This window comes from Aotus nancymaae, unplaced genomic scaffold (genome assembly GCF_030222135.1).
Source record: "Aotus nancymaae isolate 86718 unplaced genomic scaffold, 86718_ANA_hifiasm-v0.15.2.pri h1tg000173l, whole genome shotgun sequence".
Classification (NCBI taxonomy): domain Eukaryota; kingdom Metazoa; phylum Chordata; class Mammalia; order Primates; family Aotidae; genus Aotus; species Aotus nancymaae.
In genome coordinates, this window is record NW_026988588.1 from 1,528,805 (window position 1) to 1,552,533 (window position 23,729).

The 23,729-nt window shown below is 46.7% G+C and overlaps 1 protein-coding gene across 1 annotated transcript in view; it reads right to left on the minus strand.

The window, feature by feature from the left end:
- The window catches only part of ADARB2 (adenosine deaminase RNA specific B2 (inactive)), a 485,894-nt gene extending 472,939 nt beyond the window's left edge, over positions 1–12,955 (minus strand). Inside the window, exon 1 of the mRNA XM_012466970.2 lies at positions 12,856–12,955. Coding sequence (XP_012322393.1) covers positions 12,856–12,955 — 100 coding nt within the window. The remainder of the gene's footprint in view (positions 1–12,855) is intronic.
- Between the last annotated feature and the right edge of the window lie 10,774 nt (positions 12,956–23,729).

Genomic DNA, 23,729 nt, shown 5'->3' on the forward strand with positions numbered 1-23,729 from the left:
TATTAGTTATTCATCTCTAGTTCTTATCACTTGAGGGCCAAATGGACACTCAGCTAAACGGGTGCACTTCACCGAGGCACAGCTGACTGAGCATGCGGACCCCGCAGAGGAGGAGAGTACCAACCAGAGGAACCTTCCAGAACACGCCTGAGCACACAGACCCTGCAGAGGAGGAGAGTCTCAACTATAGGAACCTTCCAGAACATGCCTGAGCACAGGGACCCCTCAGAGAAGGAGAGTCTCAACCTAGAGGAATCTTCGAGAACACGCCTGAGCACATGGACCCCGCAGAGAAGGAGAGTCCCAACCAAAGGAACCGTCCAGAACACGCCTGAGCACAGGGACCCCGCAGAAGAGAAGAGTCCCAACCAGAGGAACCTTCCAGAACATGCCTGAGCACACGGACCCTGCAGAGGAGGAGAGTCTTAACTATAGGAACCTTCCAGAACATGCCTGAGCACAGGGACCCCTCAGAGAAGGAGAGTCTCAACCAGAGGAATCTTCCAGAACAAGCCTGAGCACATGGACCCCGCAGAGGAGAAGAGTCTCAACTAGAGGAACCTTCCAGAACATGCCTGAGCACAGGGACCCCACAGAGGAGAAGAGTCCCAACCAGAGGAACCTTCTAGAACACGCCTGAGCACATGGACCCTGCAGAGGAGGAGAGTCCCAACCAGAGGAACCTTCCAGAACATGACTGAGCACATGGAACCCGCAGAGAAGGCGAGTCCCAACCAGAGGAACCTTCTAGAACATGAATGAGCACATGGACCCTGCAGAGAAGGAGAGTCCCAACCAGAGGAACCTTCCAGAACATGACTGAGCACATGGACCCCGCAGAGAAGGAGAGTCCCAACCAACCAGAGGAACCTTCCGGACACGTCCTCCCTGCTGACCTTGGCCGGGTTAACGTGCTGCAATGTGGACACACCCAGTCTCATGAATTTTTCACGCATATACTTGTGAGTAGGGGCCACGTCCCTGACTCCTGAACCAGAGCGTTTCTGCGATGTCACCTGACTCAGGCACACACGTGGTTCAACTTATTTCTTCTCCATCAAGTGTGGGGGCCTGATTCTGACATGAACTCAGATTAGAACGTCATTCCTTCCTGCAAAAATACATCAGGATAAATCGCAGCCATTGCTTCAGGGTCACACGAAGAACACTCGAGAGTGAGTCCTGCAGCCCAGAGGAAGAGACACCCAGGACCCTGAAGCAGAGGAACGGCACCCCAGGGCGGCACCCCAGGGCGACACCCCGCCTCGGAGGAACAGCACCCCAGGGTGACACCCCGCCTCGGAGGAACGGCACCCCAGGGCCACACCCCGCGGCTGAGGAACGGCACCCCAGGGCCACACCCCGTGGCGGAGGAACCGCACCCCAGGGCCACACCCCACCTCGGAGGAACGGCACCCCAGGGCTACACCCGGAGACAGCCAGGAGTAAAGACGTCCGATTCCAGGACAGAAGGCAACACACAGCACTCGTGTCTGAAGTTTGAATGTCCTCAGCCCCAGATGCGTGTTTTGACATTAGTGGTAAGAACTCTGACACAGACACTAACCTTTCGAGAAGTTCGGGCGAAGCTGTCCTGGGGAACACCAAGGAGAGAAGTCCCAGTGAGGGAGGCGTGAAGGTCATTTCCTCAGCCATACTGGACCGCACACACAATGTTTTCACAGTAAAGTGTACAGGTGCCAATACCAGAATTCTACTGTGCATAATTCATCATGTGCTATGCATGAATAGGTACACACAGCACACAGCATTCAACCTACTGACCGATTTCCATTTTAGCAAGTCACATTTTCAGTTTCCCTGATGTTCAACTTTTGAGAGATAACTAACTACTATTAAAGATAAGTATCTCTGCCCAGCTTCTGCAACCAATATTCCTGTGGCAAAAATGAGCAGCCCAGGCAAGCAGCACATATTACTGAATTTATTTCCTACAGTGCGCTTGGGGTGTGGCTTCTACATATGTCTCCTGCTTAGTGTGTATGACAGAAGGAGGCAACGGGTGATAGTTTAGATGAGAGATGACAGATCAGTAAGACAGAGGGTAGATAGAAGGATGATAGGTAATAGATGTGATTCCAAAGTTATCTAGTAAGATTAGGAAGACCAAGAGACATGTCTACATAGAAACTAGGCACCATTCACATTTGGTGCCTGTCACCTTTTCTGCTCCTTTCCGGATATCCGCAGTATGGCATGGATGTGGCGCTGCCAGCACCTTCTGTGACTCTACGGATGACTCTATGTAAATTGCGTGAGACAGATGAGTGTATATCCTACTTCATGTGACCTCCAGGCACAGAGGTGCTGTCTGGTCACGAAAGATGCCATACTCTATTGAAAGCCAGCGTCCTCTCTTTCCCTGGCTGCCGGGGTTTCCATAAGACAGGCAGGTAGCACTTGCCCTCAGCTGTCAGAAGCCAGAGGGGCCTGGGCACCTGGGCAGTGCCTGGCTCTGCCTAGATGGGGAGCTGGGACCTGCTTGCAGGTGTGGAGATTGGAGAGCAGCTGTGCATTCAGGAGGGAGGGGTGTGCTTCTCCAGGGAGACCTCAGGGGCCCACGCTGGAAGCACAGGAGAGGGGCCAAGAAGAGGGGCCGGGGAAGGAAAGCAAGGGCACTGTCTTCAACAGAGACCCCGGAGAAGGCCAACCACATTCACAATTGCTCTCTGGCTTTTTTAGAACTTGTTCTAGAGCTTCTGTTCCTGCTTAATCTCCACCATGTCGCACAGTGACGGACAACGAAAGGTGTTAAGTCAATGTTTGCTGAATGGACAGACTCCAATTTACATGACTCTGACTCGAAAATAAACCAGACAGTGCCCTCAGTAAATGCAGGGTAAATCTGATAACGAATTCTACAACAAACATGCACTGATGGCGCACAGCGAGGCAGCCCTGCGCTGATTTCTGGGAGCACCGAGTTGTGTATCGTGGGCCCGTTTTTGAGAAATCCAAACAACGATGGAAGCAAGGCCAGCACCCACCCCTGCGGGTATCGCCACAGAACAGGAGCCACGGAAGGTGTGCTTCCTGCTACTGTCATCACCCCAGAGGTGGCTCATGGAAGCCACCCCCAAATCAAACTCCACACTGATTGCTGCTGCGTGTAAATGACTGCAGCTCAGCCCGTCTCTCCACAATCTTCCCCGAAAAGGTTCCCTTCTCTCAGAGTGTTCTGATGATTTCTTTAAGAGATTCTTATTACAAAATGCAATCAATTGTCTCAGTGGGTTTTAACTGAGTAGGTATTATATTTTGATATTGTAAAAGAATAGTAATGTTTGAACCTAAAGGGGTCTATATTTTAATGGTTTAGTTTTATAAAGAACTTTCACTTGATATAATAAAGGAAATACAACAGAAATCTAGTTTTTGTAAGACCATCTGATGATAATTAATGTATATACACAGTGTTGAGATCACGGAAGGTTATTTTTGTTCCCTGTTTGGATTTCACGTGTGTGCCTCTGTATCTCTATAAACAACAGGAGCTCAGGAGGAAGGGCCACAGCCACATCTTTTTCTCATGTCATTGTGGTACCTTCCTCTTTGCCTCTCTCATAGTAGGCACTGGAGACAGAGTTACACATGAATAAATAAGACTCATGCCAAATACAATTTTTGTCTAAATACACATATAATGTTTAAGGCAAAATGGCAAACAGAGCAGAAGTGGATAGCATGCACCATACTTTGAAATCAAGTGTCCTTTCTGTCTTGGTAGCCACAAAAATAAAATGTAAGAAAGATGAACTTTTTTTTTTTTTTTTTTTTTTTTTTTTTTTTTTTGAGAAAGAGTTTCGCTCTTGTTACCCAGGCTGGAGTGCAATGGCGCGATCTCGGCTCACCGCAACCTCCGCCTCCTGGGTTCAGGCAATTCTCCTGCCTCAGCCTCCCGAGTAGCTGGGATTACAGGCACACGCCACCATGTCCAGCTAATTAGAAAGATGAACTTTAATCAGGCACAAGAAGAGACTCAGAAATTAGTCTTTCTCTCTTGCCTTTAACATCCCTTCCTACCAGTGTCATTATTTCTCTTTTGTTTTATGATATAAGAAGATAGATTATTTTTTATTACTGGCAAAGACAAAAAGATTTATTTCATTTGGTGCAAAATACACACAAAGGGAGACTTTAAACAATGATGTTTTGGAATTTTTACAATCAAGCAATCACTGTTTCTCTCCATCCTCTAAAGCACAGTCACAAACCAACATTCTTTCTCATTGCCCCCAAAGAACATGTGGTCTCAGAGGTTTAGTTAAGATTCCTTTCTCTACATGAGTTTTGTAATGTTTGTGTTAGACTGCTGCTGTTCTGGAGCTGGGGAATCTTTTAATATTTCAATATTCTCTATTTGAATAAATACTTTTGGGCTTTACCTCTTGAGCCTGTCATCCCTCTATGGTGCACGCATATATTAGACATCTGCACAAACACACAGGTGCACATGCTAATGACATGCATTCTATTCATTACCCACATACAAGAGCCCACGTCAGGATTTAATTTCCCTGAAGCAGAAATTTGATTAAAAACTCAGGTGATTACATAAAAGTATATGAACTCTCGCATTTACACTTAAAAACAAACGCCTTTATCTTCCTAAATGCTGAAGAAGTATTTCCCTGCATTTCAGTCGGTGCTGAATATATACCCGTCTGCAGTTCCTGAGAGGGAAACCGCGTAAGGACATTGGAAGAACGCTTTGCTACACATCCAAGCTGTTACACGTGTAGAGGCAACAGCTTTTGCCCTCTGTTCAGTGTCACTCAGGGCTGTCAAAATTACTGTATTCCTCGTGCTGCTGTCTTGGAGTTTTTTCAAAAGCTGCTGCTTGTCCTGGTGCTTTTCCTACAACTCCAACAATGATGTTTGTCACAAAATTATTTCTTCAGAAAAAATTAGCATAAAATTATTTGATTTTTCAACATTTCTCCTTGAACCATATAATTTGGATTAAAAACTCTGTTTAAATTCTTTGAGAATCTGGATAGTCTTTAAAAAGTTTCTCTGTAGTATTAATATTTAGAATTGAAGCTTAAATAAAATATCTTTGTGCCTGTGGTTAAATTAGGCTACCTATGTTTTTCTTTATCTAGGGAATAGTAAAAGGTATTTTTTTAAAAAAAGAAAACAAATCTTTTGTAGATCCCCAAATTTATAAAAACAATCTCTTTTCTAATTGTACACATCAGATAGTGTCTGGGCTTGTATATATTTTATGTTTCCGTCCTCAGGCCTGAACGCAGTCTAACACAAAGAGGGCAGGTACTTCCTCTAAGGACGCAGCTCTTTTCACGGCCGTAAGCCCGATGTGAGCGCAGCATCTGTTCCAGACAGGGATGAGTGAGCCCAGCCAGACTTGGGGTTTGGAGGAGGTCAAAATCTATTTTTCTGATGTTTCTGTCATGTTTATTAAATTGCATTTTTTTCAAATGCAATTAAACTTTTAGGAAATATTGCATGTATTTTAAAGAGAGGGCATTTTTGTACTTCCGATGGACTTAAACTAATAAAACCCACTTTTTGATTAATCATTATTGGTGCCCTAGACACATGCTTCGAACTCTCCTGCTATGGGTCCAATCCTGCTTCTTAGAAACAGCCAGGACCTCCACTCCTGTTTGGTTTCACCCATAAAAAGGGATTTGACTTGGGTTCGCATTTTCAGGTAGGAGCAGGCTCCAGTTTCTGAGAACTGAGTCCCCCATCCTATTTTAATACCACCTCTGAGAAGTCGTATTTGAGAAATCATGTAAGACATTACAAAATGATGAGGCAGAGCTTCCGTCTGTCGGCAGCGGGAAACAAGAATCAAAGGCTTCATCTCAAATAAATGGAGCAGCACAGATTAATTAAGTCGATAAATTCTCCAAAGCACATCCTGGTTAAGGGGTTTAAAGGAATTCTTTCCATTATGTGCAAATCACCTGAAGGCGTTGAGCCATCATTCGGGCCTAAGATTCACTCCATCTACTAGAGACCCTAGAAAAGAGGACTCCCAAATAGACTGTGAACAATGTTCGTTTTATTTTTGATCCGAATGGCAAAACAACAGCCACAGAGAGAAACCTGGATCTGCTTTGCAAATGAGTGATCTGTTGCTGGCACCGTTAAAAAGACGCGCAGCGATGAAGGTGGCCAGCTTTGAGTTGGAGATCCGTGAGAGTGAGCCGGTGTTTAACACTAGACATGCCAAGTACCCTCTTCCACCTTTGCATCGCCGCCACTGTGCTTCTCTTTCTGGTCCGTGGGATGTTTTGCTCCTACACGGTGTGGAGAGGAAAGTGGCCCCGTTCCGCGTGAGGCTTCAGCTGTGTGAATATTTGCATCAGAACTGAATCAGCTGTTCAGTGACACAAACACGAGGGTCCTAGTTACCCTCTGCCTTGGCAGCAGCTCGGCAAAGCCACCTTCAGTCCCACAATTTTAAGTGTATACAGCTCAGAAGAGCTTTCAAAAATTTCATCTCAGAGAGTTGAAAGAAATTTCATTAAAATCGAAGTCACCTGAGCATTTATATCGTATTTCTCTTCAAACTTAAACATACATGCTACTTTGTTTAGAGGAATGAATGATTTATTGGACACTATTTCTTAAGTATAAAATCCTCTCCTTAATGTAAATATGGAATTTAGATGACCTATGTTTTGAGATTTAAAAAAATGAATAACCATTGACCATTTTTAAAATTTATAACAGATGATACTAATTTTCAATATATACGTATTTTATAACCCAAAGAGAATTTACCAGCCATTTTCCTGCCAGAAGCCAGAACTAACTGTATTCATTCACCATCAATAAAATAATACAGTGTAATTATTTTGCTGCTCTTCCTGCCCAATACCTATGACTAGAATAAAAGGTGATTAAATATCCACAGTGCATATGGAGGGCCTGGGAAACTCAGATTAACTCTTTATTTCCAAATAGAGATCATTCTTCAGAAAAGTCTGCTATCTTTGCAAGCGGCCAGATTTTGAGGGCTGGAGGGAGAGACTGTGGATCTCGCGAAAAACAGACATGTCAGTTTCTATGTTGCTAATATTTGGATGTGGTTTCTGGAAAATTAGATTCACTCACAAATTTGCAGATGGAGATTCAGAGCCGGGTGTTGCTTAAACAATGTCAGTCAAGTGATCAGATAAAATAGCCCCGTCCTCCATTCCTTTTAAATCAAATAAATGAGTAAATAAAAGCCCACCTTTAACTGCTGAACAGGGAGGTCCTGACACTGCGCTAGGGACCTATGCAAGCAGAAGAGGGTTCTGGCTCCGAGGCTCTGAATTTCTCCATGTACCCTTCCCTTCCTGTTTTCTTAAGTCTCACCAGAGCACCTTACTGTCCCTGTGAACCAAAAATTGTATATGCATTATTTCTTCTGTTTTTGAATATTAGTAATATGTCTTTATCTGATATTGGTACATTCTTAACTGAGTTATAATACATTAAGAGCTAGGAATAAACAGTCATCTTTGCAAAATCAGGTATTTAAGAGCATCTGTTTCTCTGAGCAGAAAACTTTTAATTGTAAAGATAGAGGTTAATTCAGTTTCATTCTATTCACAAATACTTAGCAACATGAATCAGGCTTCTTGGCCACACATCAGGTGGGGTGCAGATCCGTGCTGCTTTCCTTGAGCTGTCATATAACCACAGAGACGGTGTCAACATGCAGTAGTTTGAATATTCTGTGAAGGGCAGCCAGGCTTTTCATAGTTCACTTGGTATTCATTCACCTTTATTCATATATTCTGTCTCAAAATGGCAATAAGTGTTTTTAAAGTCTTGCTTACAATGTGGAAAATTATCCTTTTAGAAATCTTGTGAGCTCGTAATTAAGAACCAAATTTATAACTACACTATCTATTTTGAAATAATATTCTTAAATAAGAAGAGTATTACAGTTAATTTTGGTTTTAGAAGTTGTTCAAAACTGTTCATATTGCAAAAATACGAACATTCATTTTCTACTATTTTGGAAAAAGAAGCAAGCAGGTATAAAAATTGCTTAAATGTTTCAGCTGTCTTTACCGTGTATATACCTATACACATACACACAGTAATATACATGTATATATATAAAATATGTATGTATATATATCATACTATATACATGTATAGTTTTGAAATTGAACATTAAATGACTTTAGGGTGTAAGTTATCTTTTCATGTCTCAAAAAATACAGTTTCCTTTTCTGTGTTTCCTTGCATAATGCTCTTCTGGGGGGCGCTTCCGCAGGAAGCGAGTCACCCCTGTTTAGAGATGGATACATGAATCCCATATTTTTATTCTGCATTCAAACTCACTCATCATCTCTAATGCCCTTGAAGCAATCTCAAATTACTGTTATTACACGGGTCACTAGAGACCAGGGGCACTAATACAAATTTTTTAAAAAGAGAAAGGGAAAAAAACACCACACAATTAGATGCTGGTTACCGGCTGAATCAATTTGATTTTATCACTAAATCCAGCCCTTCCTCTCGAGCTGTCAGCCAGCGAGATAAGCGGAGGGTGTGGGGCTCCGCCGGCCGCCTCGCGGGGCTGTGTCCTTCGCCGGCCAGGGTGACACCGGTGCCGACAGCCGTGGCATTGCAGGGGCTGAGGAGCCCACGGCCGCTCTGCCCTCATCCTTAGCACAATCTTTCTATTTCATTAATTTTTTCATGGATTTTCATTTCACAGCAAGCCGGCGTCTGCCATCCATCTGCTCGACTTATTTTGTTCCTTTTGCCAACTTTTTATTTGCATTTCGCAACATTCAGCAACCTGCCCGTTCTCCACACTTTCCCGTGACTCACGGCTTTACTTTTAGAGAGCTCCCTCATGCTCAAAATGCATTTTCAAGTTGCTAAAACTCTGTATAAACAACCATGCTAGAACAATACCTGAATTTCAAGTTAACTTATTTTGCTGTCAAATGCCTCAAAGAGGTGCCCTGTGCCAAAGCCCGAAAGCGACCGGCCCAGCCCCAGGCGACTGCAGGTCCTGTGTCACCAGTCACTCACAGAGCCCCTTCCCCTTTCCAGTCTATGAAGATTGACACACCGCTTCTAAAACGCCAGCCTCCAATGCACCTTGTGGAACCAGCTGATTTTGGATTGGTTCTCAATCTGTTTTCAGATATGTTTGCCTTGAGAAAGCCTTTTTCAAAGAAACTTCAGTCATTTTACACACTATACAGAGTAATGGGCAGAAGATTAAAAATGTTGCATTTGCAAAATGCCTTTTATGACAATGGAAAGCTTCTTTTAGAAAAAAATACATTCACAAAAGAAAGAAAAAGATATATAAAACAGAATATCTGCACTGTTTGAATAACTAAAAAATTCAAGAAATTCCTCATACATATTACTCTGAAGTTATCCCAGTGTTCGGAGATTTATTGGCATATTTTAAAATGATTTATTTTTGTATATTATACTGTTTTGATCAGTTCTGCCTCTTTCGCTACCTGGTTGAACTGATACTAACAAAAAATTCTTTAAACCTTTTTATTTTTTTTGTTAAAATGTATCCTTTTATAACACTTACACATTGAGTTATTTTCTAATACAGGCAGATGTTACTCTATATAACCACATAATATGGATTTGGTTGTACATAATCACCTCATGTAATTCTACCAAGAACTATAAAATAAAGTGCAAGCTCTTGGTACTCTCTGTGAGAAATGAACTCCACGGGTATTTGGTGACGGCAGGTAAGAGTCTCCATAAACTCCAAGCGCTATTATTTTCTGAACGGCTCTGAATGAGGCAGGCGGACATACTGACGTGTCTCGTGTGTGTCATGGGACATGAACGTTGCTTTGCCATAGATGTAAAAATGAGAGAGGTTTTCCCTGTCCTTCTCACAGCTTTTCTTTTTTAGCAGCTTGTTTTTCTCCCATAGAAGAGTCAAATATTGGCATTTTTCATTTACATGAAACATTTAAACCATTTATGAATAATTTCTAAAAGAAAGTCCCTACTGAAAAACAAAACAGAAAATGCAAAACTGTACACTAGGTCCCAGTAAAACAACAGAAGTAGGATTGATGTGTGGGGAGACATATTCTGAGAATTTCCTTTAAAGTTTAACTGAGAGAAAAATGCAGGTTCCTGCCAAATAATGTCTGAAAGTCATATTCTGTGACGAAGGTAGATTTTTTTATTTTTAAAGATACATACAGCTTCTATTGTGGCGTGGTAACTAAAATACACCTTCCACAGGCAAGAATATCATTTCCAGGAAGATGGATTGTACTTAATGCAAGTATTATGTCATGATCACACTTCAGCTGTAGCTATGGCATGCTTTATTTCAGAGCTCACAGATCATTTTGATAAGAAGCGTATCGTGCCAAAGTCACTCTCAGAGTGCACATATAGAGAAGGAACCACATTTCACCACACTGGGAAACTAAAAGTTATCATGCATCTTCAAAAATGATTCTTGTCCCTTAGGCTAGGTGGAAATACACATCTCACAGGCAACAAGGTCAGAATGTATCTTAATTGTCTTTATTCCCCTATAAAAAGAGCCTTCACTTTGCACTTCCGTCAGCGTCTTCAGTACCCAATAGTGCACTAGAATTCCTTAAGTCTCTCATACACACATGGATTTTGAATTGTGGCAAGTACAGAGTTTTAATATCAGGTAAGCTTAAAAGCTGAGGTTATTCTGTTCATTTACGGTTGTTAAGATTCATGACAATTAGGACATAATTTAAACTAGTCATGGTTTTTGATTAAATAGAAAAAACAACATCTGTAATAACTAGGTGTCGTAGATGAAGTGATCTATTCCCAGTAAAATGCAAATAATTATTTAGCGTGTCTCTTAGCTGGCTGTGTCACCTTTTAATTTGATCAGGTGCATCTACATGGTTACGTTTCCCCAAAAATGGAATATTTAGCGATTCGATTTGACTTTCCTATCAAGATAGCTGCCGCCAGGTGCCATGGGAAATTCTCCCCGATGCCACAAATCTCTTCGTAATAGAAATCAGTGTACAAATCCCCGATGCCCTTGCCCGCTTCAATTTTTGTCTATGAAAATTTCAAGAGACTTGATATATTCAAAATAGCCAAGGTATGGTACTATTTGGTATAGGAATTTTATTTTGAATTGCTAAAGTTAAGTGTATAGCAAACGAAGTCCTTCTCCAGATTTGCCTTTTTCTCTTAAATTGAATACTTTCTAAGCTAGCACGACAGCCATTCATGGTAAGGCAAGTGAATCTGGAGAAAGGCTGAACTTCCCACCAGTTTCTATTTCTATAAACTGCTTTATTGTGGACTATTACTCCACATTCTTCAACTCTAAATATCTAAATAGACTAAGCAAAAAAATATTGGGAGACGTGAACACTTGAAGCACAGAGATGACGCTTCCTTTTTCCCTCTTTTAAAAGTCACATTCATGATTCAATCCGGTGACTTTCTCAATAGCAACGCCACTTTGTGTTGGCATTACCTTCGGAGGACACTAACAGGTCTGTTTCAAAATGATAATTTCAAATCACAAAGTGCATCCCAAGCTCACACCGCAGCAGCTTGAGTGTTAAAGGAGAATCACAACATCAACCCCTCCCGAAACCAAAGGCTCCGAACCCTTTAGAGGAAGTTGTGGGGCCACCCTCCCCGTGGTCTGACGTGCGGTCATAATCAACGACTGTTTGCTATTGCCACTTATGCTTCAGACTGCCTGGATAATTTCTATTATTGGAGGAGGCAGTAAAGGACCTGGTGACAGGTAGAGGCCACACAGGAAATAATGGTCTGGTGGAAACTCATCTCAGGCCAACGCAAAGATGAGAATTCTCCAGGAAACACGGGCAACTCCAAACACATCTACTATTGCCTCCTGCTTTCAAGCAGCTGGCAAAGCTGATCAACGCTAGCTGTGTTTTCCCAACCGTCTTGATAGTTCTACATTCCCTTAAAATATCAGCACATTTCACATCACGCTAAGAGCTGAACTTTCTCCTGCGGGCTGCCCAGGAGCCGACAGTAACACAGGCTCCTCTCTGGGAGACAGGAGGCGGCATGGGAAGGATCTTTTCATCTTTCCGTCGCACGCTCGCAGCCTAGGCCGGCACCGGGCATCGCTCACAGCGGAGCGGTCGCTGATTCCGCACAAGCCCTGGCGTGAGTGCGGCCCTAGCTGGCCGCGGCCCATCCCCAGCAATCTCAGTAACAAGGCGCAGCCTGGCAGCTTCTCAGCGGCAACTGTCACCGGCTGCTTTTCCTCCTTTCCTGCTTTGCGGGTTTTTTTCCCCACCACTAACAAAATGGGATGCTTCTTTCTGTTTCCAAAGATTCGTTTCTGCTTATTTCTCCAAGGGCGAGCCCTAAGTTCTCCGTGGGTCCCAGTGTTTACAAAACGACGGGTCCCACCGAGTCAAAGCTGCCAACGCATCTGGGGAGGCGGCCACGGGGCTCCGCCGCCCCTGCCTCGGGGACAGCTGGGATGGGGTAGCCTGCGCGAGGGCTCGTCCCCCGCTTTGGGGACGTTGGCTTAAGTGGGTATTTCCTTTGGCCCTGGGAGGGTGGGAGGCTGTGCCGGCCCCGCGTGGAGTGGGGACCGCGGGGTCCACGGGGGGCTCCTCGCCGCGCTTTGTCCCGGCCCCCCAAACGTGTCACTGAGTGAGAGGCCGCTCGCTGTCCCATCTGCGCGCGAAGAGCCCCCAGACCACGGACACGGGGATCCGAACTCCCGGCGCCCTGCACGGAGGGGCTGTCCCGCCAGCGCCCCAAAAAGTGCTCAGAACAGACCAGCCCGGAGCGCTCGGGAGAGGCCGGGTGGACGCAGGGCCGGCGCCGCGCGGTCCTTACCTTTCCGCTTGGAGCGCCGCCGCCTCCGCCTCTTGGACTTGCATCTGAGTTGGCTGCTCAGCCCTCCGGAGCCTCTGCCGCCCCCCAGGACCGAGGCCATGGCCGACACCCGGTCGCGGAGCCCGGGGCGCCTCCAGCACCTGTCCCTCCGCTGCCTCCTTCCCGCCGCCGCCGCCGCGGAGCTTCCGAGGCTGGAAACCGGGAGCGGACGCTTCAGGACGGAGCAGGAGCGCGCGCCGCGTCTCTGCCTCTCTCCCCCGGACGGTTCTCGGTGACCCGCTCCCGCCGGGCCGGGCTGGGCTGCGCTGGGCCGGGCTGGGCGCCCGGGCTGGGCGCGCGGAGCAGGCGGCTCCCCGGACCCCGAGGGCGGGAAGGGCGCGGGCGTCCCGAGCGCTCCCGGCTCCCGCGACCGCCGCCTGGTCTGGGCTCCGGGCGGGCGCGGGGCGGCTACTTTTGCGCCTCTGCGAGTTGTTTGGCACCAGCCACTTTGAAGCCGACCACGCAGGGAGCTTGTCTATTTGCTGCCGCAGCGTCTAATTAGATCCAATCACAACTGTGTTGAGGCCCTGACGTCAGCGGCGCCCCACGCACCGCCCGGCGGCTGCGAATTCGGCTCGGGCTGGAGGCAACGCTCCCCGGGAACCAGGGCGCAGCGCGGCGCGTCCGCGGGACACGGGGCGGCCTCCGGGAGGGACCCTGCCCGGGAGCACCGGGCTCTGCAGCCGCGGGACGGCTCAGCTCAGACACAGGGGCAGCAGTTTTCACCCAGTTAATTCCCGGCCGTGCTCCTCGCGCCTCTCTCAGAAATGCAGCGCCCGCCGGGAGGGCTGTTTATTCCTCGGAGCCTGCGTGCTGGTCTGTGTGCTCAATGCTTTGCCTTTTTCTCTTTCCTCTCTCCCCCTCTCTCTTCTTATCCCTTGGCCGTTTCCTTTGCAAAACAGAAAGCTTGCATCCAGACAGAGGTTTCGGGATCTGAGTCTGATTTCTGCCGTCAGGAATTCCATGTGTTGCTTTATTTAGGAAACAACGACACAAAAGGAAGAGACGGCTGTCATCGGAGAGTCTTGTTGCCAAATGTAATATCTGGATGAAAGAAAGTAACATTTACAAAGAGGTGCGTTGCATTTGAAATGGTTACAAGCAATTTTTTTTTTCAGGAATGTCCTATGTTTCAGGATTATACCCATGCAACCCTAGAGGTCTTATGTAAAATATAAAGAGGAATAAAATCTGGTAATCCTCATTGTGTCTTGCATTTAAATTACATCAGCTTATAATACTCATGATTAAAAAAAATCCACTGTAAAATTCATTAGCACACATGAACATGTTGATATAAAAATTGCACACACATATGCTGTTACTCACTGCTTCACGTGCACCCTTTTCAAGCTGTTTATGGGCCTAGAAATTTCCAGATAATTTTTATTATGAGAAAAAATAATTCCTCTGGGGAACATTGGAAATAACTGGGATGTTCCTGTGTTGTTATGTGGCGAGCTGATAGATAGCAGCTCAGTTTTCATCGATAAGAGAGCGTAAGACATTTGATTTCAAATCTTAACTCCACTGCTATGACCTTGGGCAAGTTAAACTGTGCCTCAGTTTCCTCATCTGTAAACTGGGAATCACGATGTCACCCACCTCATAAGTTCATTCATACTTGTGAATCAGTATCAAGCAGTATAGACAGGAACTGGCCCATATTAATAACTCTATGATTGTTGTTTTCCAGCAAATAATTTGGAAAGAATGAGCATGTGATACAGATAGGCCTCAGAAAGACAGGGCTTCTGTGCTTTCCTTTTAGAATGTTGAACTGTCTGGCCCAGGTCAGTCTGAGGACCACCATCAAACCGACATCCTTCTTCAGCGCTGGGTTCCACAATCCTGTTCCCAGAACAGTACGGCTCGGCCCTGCTGATAATTTGCAGCCAGGATTGAGAAGGCACGTGGCCCTCCCATTTCCTCTGCAATATCTGAGATATCTGAATGCTTAAGCTATATCCAGAAATACAGCTCTAGGACTCTGCCTGTGAAACTTCTGAGCTTCACACAATACGCCTGCACTCATCCAAAGTTGCCCTACTTCTGGGTCTGCAGAAAACCCATCAGGAGGTGGAGTCACCGAAGGAAGGTGCTTCAGAGGAGCTTCACAGACACACACAGCCCCTGCGAGGCGGTCAGCACTTATTAACGGCCCGGTAGCTCCATCCTCACACGGAGCAGTGGTGTTATCTCCAGACTCATACACCCTGACCCTTGCTTCACTCAAAGAGCAGGTGTGGTGGCTGGAAAGTCATCCTTCTCAGCTGTGTTTTCTTCTGATGCTGGTGGAGTGAGGAAACAAAACTGAAACCTGTCTTTGAATACTGACCTTGGACCCTAATTTGAAAGTTAGTTAAGAGCAAAATTTTGGCAAGCCTTTACCTTTCTTGAAGTTCCTCCAATTCGCTCATTTTTGTATAATTTATGAAAATGCTGTTTCCACAGAGATACATGCTGTTTTCTGTACTTTGTTTATTTTGCATAAGACGATGCATAATAGATGATGCTAGGGTGATGGCTGGGCGAGAAAGCGTTTGTTTCTCATCACAGAGGGGCTTTCAAGAAGAGGCTGGCAGTGACAAGCACGTTACCTCCAGCGTGGTTTCCAGCTCGTCTCACTCTTGTTGCAGGCAGGACTGTGAGTGAGCAGTGCTGGGAAGCTGCCAGTCCCCGACGAGCCTCCTCACCTCCTGCCTGCTCCCACAGTGCCTCCGTGCAGCTTGGCAGCGTGCGGGGATGAGCAGCCGTTGGAAGAGGCTTCAGGAGCAGAAGCCAATCTCGCCTTGTGCCCATCAGGAGATGTCGCTGTGGTGTCTCCAGCTACTTCATGCTCAGTCTCTGCTCTTCCCACAGAACAAAGCACTGGCAGAGAGGTTGCAAGGAGGAACCGGGCAGCCACAAAGCCAACAGCAGCCCGGCATGAACCTATCAGCAGGGGAGATGGGCGAGGCATAGAAAGGAGCCCTTGGCTGGATGGGAGGGACAGTGCTGCCCCTGCAGTGAGTCCCATACCCGAGTGGCACGTGTGTGCCAGAAGGAGGAGTTTGCTCAGTCACAGCCAGGAAGGGTCCTCCTGTTGGACTTTTTCAAAGCTCCCCAACTCAGCATTGCTCTCATCAGTCCTGCAGTGTTACAGGTCTTCTGTGTGATATTTTGCTTCAATATCTGTCTCTCCATAGATCACAAGAACCACAAGAGGCAAAACCACGTCTCTGTGGCTTTCCCACAGCGCCTGCAGTGACCTGAGACACAAGCATGTTTGCATGGCACACGCTGATATTTGCCACTGGGGCAGTGCTTGCTGTGCTCAAGGTACGGTTCTGCGCTTAAATTTTATAGTGACTCTCATTTAATGCACAAGACCTCGATGACAGCATGAATGAAACAATATTCATTTTAGAAACGAGGAAGCGGAGGCTCAGACAACTTAGGTAACTTGCTAGAAGTCACACGAGTTACTAGTCAGCATTCACACTCAGCACATGCTAACTGCACAGCCTGGGGTTGTTACCACTTTGCCCTGCTGGTATTTTACCCTGCAGTCTGAAGTTGGTTGATTTTGTGAACGTCTACAAGCCTTCTTGAGATAAGGGAAAACACATTAAATAGTGACTCAAAGTTTCAGTGAGTCCACATGTGTGCATAATCTATACATGTATAGAAAAATATCAGAATTTTTCTTCTCTCAGAATGAACATACGATGCAGGCAGACCTTATCACCTTCATTTTCCCACTGAGGTCACAAAGGTCAAGTGTTTACATTGAGATCCATGTCATGTTGTCAGAGAGCAGCAGAGCCACTACCTGAATATAAGGTTCCAATACATCCCAAAATAACAGCCATGAGAAACTTCATAGATTCACATAACTGCCCTGATCTTTTACTTCTGCAAAAGAGAGACCTAAGGCATACCTCCTGAGGCTGACCACACAGGTTGCATCTCCTAACCCATAATCAGGTCTTCTTATGCCCATTCCTGAATGTTTTCCTCCCAACTCCTTGTCCCATCTAAAAATATGGACAATTATTCTTTGCTTCAAAGTCCTGATGGTCAATACTGACTTATAATGCCTCAGTTCTTCATGCATTGTAATATGTGTATTTCCAGACAGTTAATTTAAAGGATTGGCTAACTTGATTTCTTACTGGTTTCCCAAAACAAATAAGAACACTGACAAACAAACATGATTTCTTTAGAATCAGAATTTTAGTTAATATCCCCTTCCCTCTATCAGATAATTTTACCAGGTCAAAAATAGCAGAACAAAGGATTCCCCAGAGATGTTTATGTTTGATGACTCACTTTAGCATCACATATGACACACAATTATGACTTTTTACAAGAAATAGCCTAAGGGGACATTTTACTCTTTCATCTTCAGCCATTGTTTTTAAATTTAAATAACTCACATCAAAGAACTTGGGCATGAGACCTGAAAGTATCGCAAGCAATATTGTGCAATGTACCCACTATGCCGAATGCATTTGCATTCACGTTCTCTTCAAAGGGCATGGAAGGAGGCTGGCGAAGGGGAGTGGGCAGCAGAGCTGTCCCAGGATGCAGAGGAGCATCTTGAATATGAAATACTCTTTATGCTACACTGTTACCAGAGTTAGCATTTCCCTTTGTTCATTTTTCTCTGAGGCATACCTACAGTTTGAGGACACCAAATGCACACTTAGCAATTTCTTCAGTGAACTTGGTGTGGAGCAGGCGGGTGGATCACTTGAGGTCTGGAGTTCGAGTCCAGCCTGGCCAACATGGCAAAACCCCGTCATTACTAAAAATACAAAAATTAGCCAGGCATGATGGTGCATACCTGTAAACCTCACTACTGGGGAGGCTGAGACATAAGAATCGCTTGAACCCAGGAGGCAGAGTTTGCAGTGAGCCGAGATTACACCGCTGCACTCCAGCTTGGGCTACAGAGTGAGACTCCATCTCAAAAAATAATAAATAAAATAAAATAGAAGGACAGTACTTGGAAATTACAAGTGAATTAAGTCCTACCTGCATAATCACAAAAGCAGACTCCAAATTCTGCATTGGTTGGTGCTATGGATCGAATATGTTGGGAAAGACATAACCCTCTGCATTCATCACCTGGAAAAGGAGGGAGAATGATGGCACAGAACGGCCGTGAAGATAAAGAAGAAGGATGCAAAGCTCTTTGTGAATGATCCTGAAACGCCAAAGTCACTTAAGACGCTCAGTGTCTTCTTTTAACAGAGTGCATTGATTCTAATCACCAGCGTACCTGTGACCAGCAGAAAGCACTAAAATCAGGACAGTCTTTGAGATCGAGGGAACTCGGGGATAGAGGCTTCCAGCCCACAGCCTGGCGGCTCCCAGGCCCATCTGTTATGCAGCGCAGGTGACCTCCATCATCAATCTTTCCTCAGGGCTAATTGTAACAGCTGATTCCATGTCTTCCTGAGGGTCCAGGTCGTTGGTGAGCTGGCTCTGCCAGCTGCAGGGAAAACGTGCTGATCAGTGTTTTATGATATCTGTGGCCTTTGGATAGAGTAAAGTATGCTATTTTACTACTAAATATTTGTGCAGGATATGAGAAATAATGGCCTGAAATAATCCTTTTCAATATCCTTGGTAGATTCAATTACCTACATTTACATTGACAATGCCCTTGGTGGCTACTTTCTGAAACGGGAAACCTTACTATTTTATGGAATCGTAAAAATTACCGTTTTTTAAAGCTACATTATGCATGGCCCACCTTCCGTGTTTCTTTGTGTCTTAAATGAGTGTGGTCAAAGAGTTAATTTTTTTCACACTTTCCAAGTCTTCTCTTTGAACCAGTGATTTTCAGAATGCACGATGTCATATTCCCAGAGCACTGTGTGACAGCAGGAAGAGAAGAGGAAAACAAAACACAGAAGGAATTAATGGTTTGGGGTGTTAATGTAATAAATTGAAAGGAAGAAGGGAAAGCTTGTCAGGAATCATTTCTGTTATTTAAACTAGGGTAGGCTGATGTAATGAATTTATTTCAATTTTCCACTCTGATGTTTAGAGTCTAAACACTTCATTTCCTCCTCCGGCTTCCTTGGTTCGCCTGATAGCTGAGACGCAGGTGGTGTGCATTTGCGAAACTCCAATTCTTCATTTCCCGGCTCTCGCCCCGGCCTTGGCCTCCGGGGACCACGTGCAGAGGCCTGAGTGGACGGCTGCTTTCACGTGTTTTTGATGCTTGAACTGGCGTCTCTGGCCATTGATAGCATTAATTTAAAAACCCTGGATTTCAATTCCATAAATTTGGTTCCAGCAGGGAGAGGAAGAGCCAGGGAAGCCCTTACTGGTTTCTGCGTAAGGATGAAGCCTCGGGAGCTGGACGGCCTTGGGTTTCTGCTTCCCGGAGACCCCAGCCTGACTGGGCTCCGGGTGGGGGTCAGGGAGAAGCCCCTGATGTAGGCCGCACTGCCTATCTAGTCTTTTTGAGCCGAAAAATGAGTAAAATGGACAATTGCCAAGGGGATGTGAGGTTGTCGTGTGAATCAAAACCATGTAAATCCCTTAAATGAGCAAGTGTGGGCTTTGTGAAAGGTAACTGCACACATTGGCAGAAAACGTTGCTGAACCAGATTGGACGTGTGCAAACAGTAGGTGATGAAGGACCTGCTTTGCTGCTATTGTGTCCACTCAGTAGTCAAAGGCTGGCCAGACAGCCAAATCCCGTGAAATGCAGTTACAGCCTCTTATTCCTCAAACCCTGGGTCCATGCAGAGCAGCCCTTGCTCTGAGAACTAACGTATACCTTAGGAGAGAAACCCTGCCCACTCACTTCTGGGAAAAACAGCGGCGCCTTCTGCCCAATTGCAAGAGAAATCAGCAAAGTGAACAGGAGGCAGAGGAAGGAGTCCCACCAGGATGGTGCCTGAGTACAGAGGCCATCAGCTGTGGCCCCAGGGTGGACGGCACAGCGGGCGCCCCTGCAGCCATGGCAGATGCACTTGTGGGGCCTTCTCCTGCCAGGAGCAAAAGAGGGAAATGGAGTTGACCCGTGGCTCCTGCCCTCAAAACTGCCCTTCTCAGCCTCATACAAGCAATTTGGGTCATAATTCTGGGTTTTCAGCTTGACAATCGTCCTAGGGACATCGGGGTTCCACTAACATTTTCTGAAAAATGAAGCCACTTTTCCATGTCCATGCTTCCTTTTTCATATTTTCAGTGCTCAAATTATTTATATAACCATCAGTGCCTTCAAAACCCCGTCCCTGGGGGAGGTTCCTGCTGATGAGCTCTGACCCTGTGCCTCTGTGCCAGGGAAGCAGTATTTCCTCCAAGCATCTTGGTGAAGATTAAGCAAGTTGTCATTGGTAAGAGTTACCAGAACGTGGAAATCTGTGTGTGCTGGTACAGGAGAATAACGAACCAGCTGCTGTCTTGCAGAGCACCCTACGGGTCCACAGGCAGCAGAGGGCTCATGCCCTGCAGCCCTAGGAAGGGGCCCGGTGTGCAGCCGGTGCGCAGAGGGCAGAGCCACTGGGCTCCCTCCCTGTCTTGGCCCTACCGGCCACGTGGGCTGTGGCTTCACGTCCCTGATCCACAGAAGGCACAGGGTGGTTATGTGGTTGAAGAAAGTCAGCATTTATGAGGCTCAGAACACTGCCGGGCACACAGGGTGCTGTGCAGATATTTGTTTTATCACGGCAAAAAGAATGCAGGGAACGCATGCTTTAGACGGCAGTGCTGAGGGCCTGTTTTCGTCTGGTGTGCACCTTGGGAATGTGTATACATGTGCCTGTGGGTGGCCTGTCTCCTATTGTCTACAGATATTAACTAAATGGACACATTTTATGTGGATAGATTTTTCACTGGGATGGGGAGGGGGTTAGAGAATACAACCAGCTTTTCTAACGCCAGTCTCTATTTCATCAACCCTTTGCTTCACCACAAATATTGCTAAAACATATTTGGGAAAAGTCATGGGAGAGACCTTTGCAGTCTTTGAAGAAGGAAGAATGCAGAAAGGAGGTTCAAACACATTCCAAGAGAAATGAATAAGTCCAAGGAAAACAAGAAGCTGGTGGAATAGACAAGCAAGTCCCTCTGAGCCATGTGTGCAGGGGTGTGTGTGTGGGGCTGACACAGGGAGGGTGTGTATGTGGGGCTGACACAGGGAGGGTGTGTATGTGGGGCTGACACAGGGAGGGTGTGTGTGTGGGGCTGACACAGGGAGGGTGTGTGTGTGGGGTTGACACAGGGAGGGTGTGTGTGTGGGGCTGACACAGGGAGGGTGTGGGTGTGGGGCTGACACAGGGAGGGTGTGGGTGTGGGGCTGACACAGGGAGGGTGTGGGTGTGGGGGCCAAGCAGACTTCAGCCCAAGTCTCAGTTGAGTCACCTGTTACCCACGTGACGTCAGCTGTGCTGTCTGCATCTGTGGGGTGTCCACATAAATCTTCACGTCACCGTGCTGTGAGGATCAGGAGAGGTTGCTTCTGTGAAGCACCATGTTCCCAGGTGCTCACAAACAACAGTCGCATGTCACCAGTGGCCTGTCGTACTTGGACATTGGCTGTCCCGTAATACTTAGTTTAATATTATCATGTAAACATCAGTGTCCACACTGATGCTTCAGTGCTTTGGTGAAATCCAGCTGTCGGAGGCGGCATCCTGCAGTCATGGCACTGAGGCATCCATGGAGCCTGGAGCAGCCTGGCCATGGGTGGGGTGGATGCAGAGCTGTGGAAAGTCATCTTGGTTTCCATCCTGGTCCTCCACAGCTGCCAGCACATCAGAGGGAGATCCGATTTGCAGGACAGTGGCAGTGATCCATGTGAATTGCAGCTCTAGTGTAATCAATGGATGTGACACATGGCCAGTGCTGGACCCAGCGAAGGTGGGCTTTGTGTGAGCTCACAGACGACAGTGGGGGCAGGGCAGGGCAGCAGCATGTGGGTGCCTGGGAAGGTGGGCTGTGTGAGCTCACAGACAACAGTGGGGGCAGGGCAGGGCAGCAGCATGTGGGTGCCTGGGAAGGTGGGCTGTGTGAGCTCACAGACAACAGTGGGGGCAGGGCAGGGCAGCAGCATGTGGGTGCCTGGGAAGGTGGGCTGTGTGAGCTCACAGACCACATTGGAGGCAGGGCAGGGCAGGGCAGCAGCATGTGGGTGCCTAGGAAGGTGGGCTGTGTGAGCTCACAGACCACATTGGAGGCAGGGCAGGGCAGGGCAGCAGCATGTGGGTGCCTGGGAAGGTGGGCTGTGTGAGCTCACAGACCACATTGGAGGCAGGGCAGGGCAGCGGCATGTGGGCGCCTGGGAAGGTGGGCTGTGTGAGCTCACAGACGACAGTGGGGGCAGGGCAGGGCAGCAGCATGTGGGCGCCTGGGAAGGTGGGCTGTGTGAGCTCACAGACGACAGTGGGGGCAGGGCAGGGCAGCAGCATGTGGGTGCCTGGGAAGGTGGGCTGTGTGAGCTCACAGACGACAGTGGGGGCACACAGGGCAGTGGCTGTGGGTGCCTGGGAAGGTGGGCTGTGTGAGCTCACAGACGGTGGGGGCACGCAGGGCAGCGGCATGTGGGTGCCTGGAAAGGTGGGCTGTGTGAGCTCACAGACGACAGTGGGGGCACGGCAGGGCAGCAGCATGTGGGTGCCTGGGAAGGTGGGCTGTGTGAGCTCACAGACGGTGGGGGCACGCAGGGCAGTGGCTGTGGGTGCCTGGGAAGGTGGGCTGTGTGAGCTCACAGACAGTGGGGACACGGCAGGGCAGCAGCGTGTGGGTGCCTGGGAAGGTGGGCTGTGTGAGCTCACAGACGACAGCGGGGGCACGGCAGGGCAGCGGTATTTGGGTGTCTTTGCAGCCTCTGGCACAGATCTGTGCTGTTGTCTTCCGTAATTGCTGGTGGCAACGGAGCCTGCTGGGTGCGGAGGGCAAGCCTGCAGCCCGCGTCTGCTCTGCGCTGCAATCTGCTCTGGTGCCACCGGCTGATCCACGGTTTCGGTGGCCACCTCCCAGAGGATCTGAGGGCCCCGAAAACACCCCTCCTCTTGGCTGGGAGTCAAGAGGCTGGTCATTAAAGCAATAATGAATCCCAGGCTTTTCTACAAAATGATGGGAAGGAAAAATCACTTTGGGCTATTATTAAAATGTTTTCCATTTCTTTCGTATCCAGGAAACAGTTTCTGATAAATAAAAGGAAATATGCTAATATGGTTTTTCTTTTAAAAAAGGGAAGATTTTAAAGATGCCATTTAAAAACATCTAACCTTACATCTGCAGCCTACATGTACAATCATATTTCAGTAATTTTAGCATTGGATTTTAATAGTTTTGATGTGTAAGTTTTCATGATTTATATCATTTGTAAATGTATTTGTGTTTTCTTAAAATAATATTTTCTAGCCTGGCACTTTGGGAGGCTGAGGCAGGAGAATTGCTTGAGCCCAGGAGTTCAAGACAAACCTGGGCAACATAGTGAGACCCCATCTCTACAAGAAATTAAAAAAATTAGCTGGGCACACCTGTAGTCCCAGCTTCTCAGGAGGCTGAGGCAGGAGGATGGCTTGAGCCCAGGAGGTCCAGGCTCCGGGGAGCTGTGACTGTGTCACTGCTTTCCAGCTGGGCCAGCGTAGCAAGGCTCTGTCTCAAAAACAAAACAAAATGAAACAAAAACAAACTAACAAACAGACAAAAGGCGATGTTTTCTTTAGTTTTAACTGATAGTACAGTATTGCTAAACACTGCTGTAATTGCACTTTTACTAGACACTCAGTTTTATGGCTGAAATAACCATTTATTTCTCTGAAAATTGCTGCATTAATAATTAAATATATTGGTTTTTAGATTTTTAAAATCCTTAA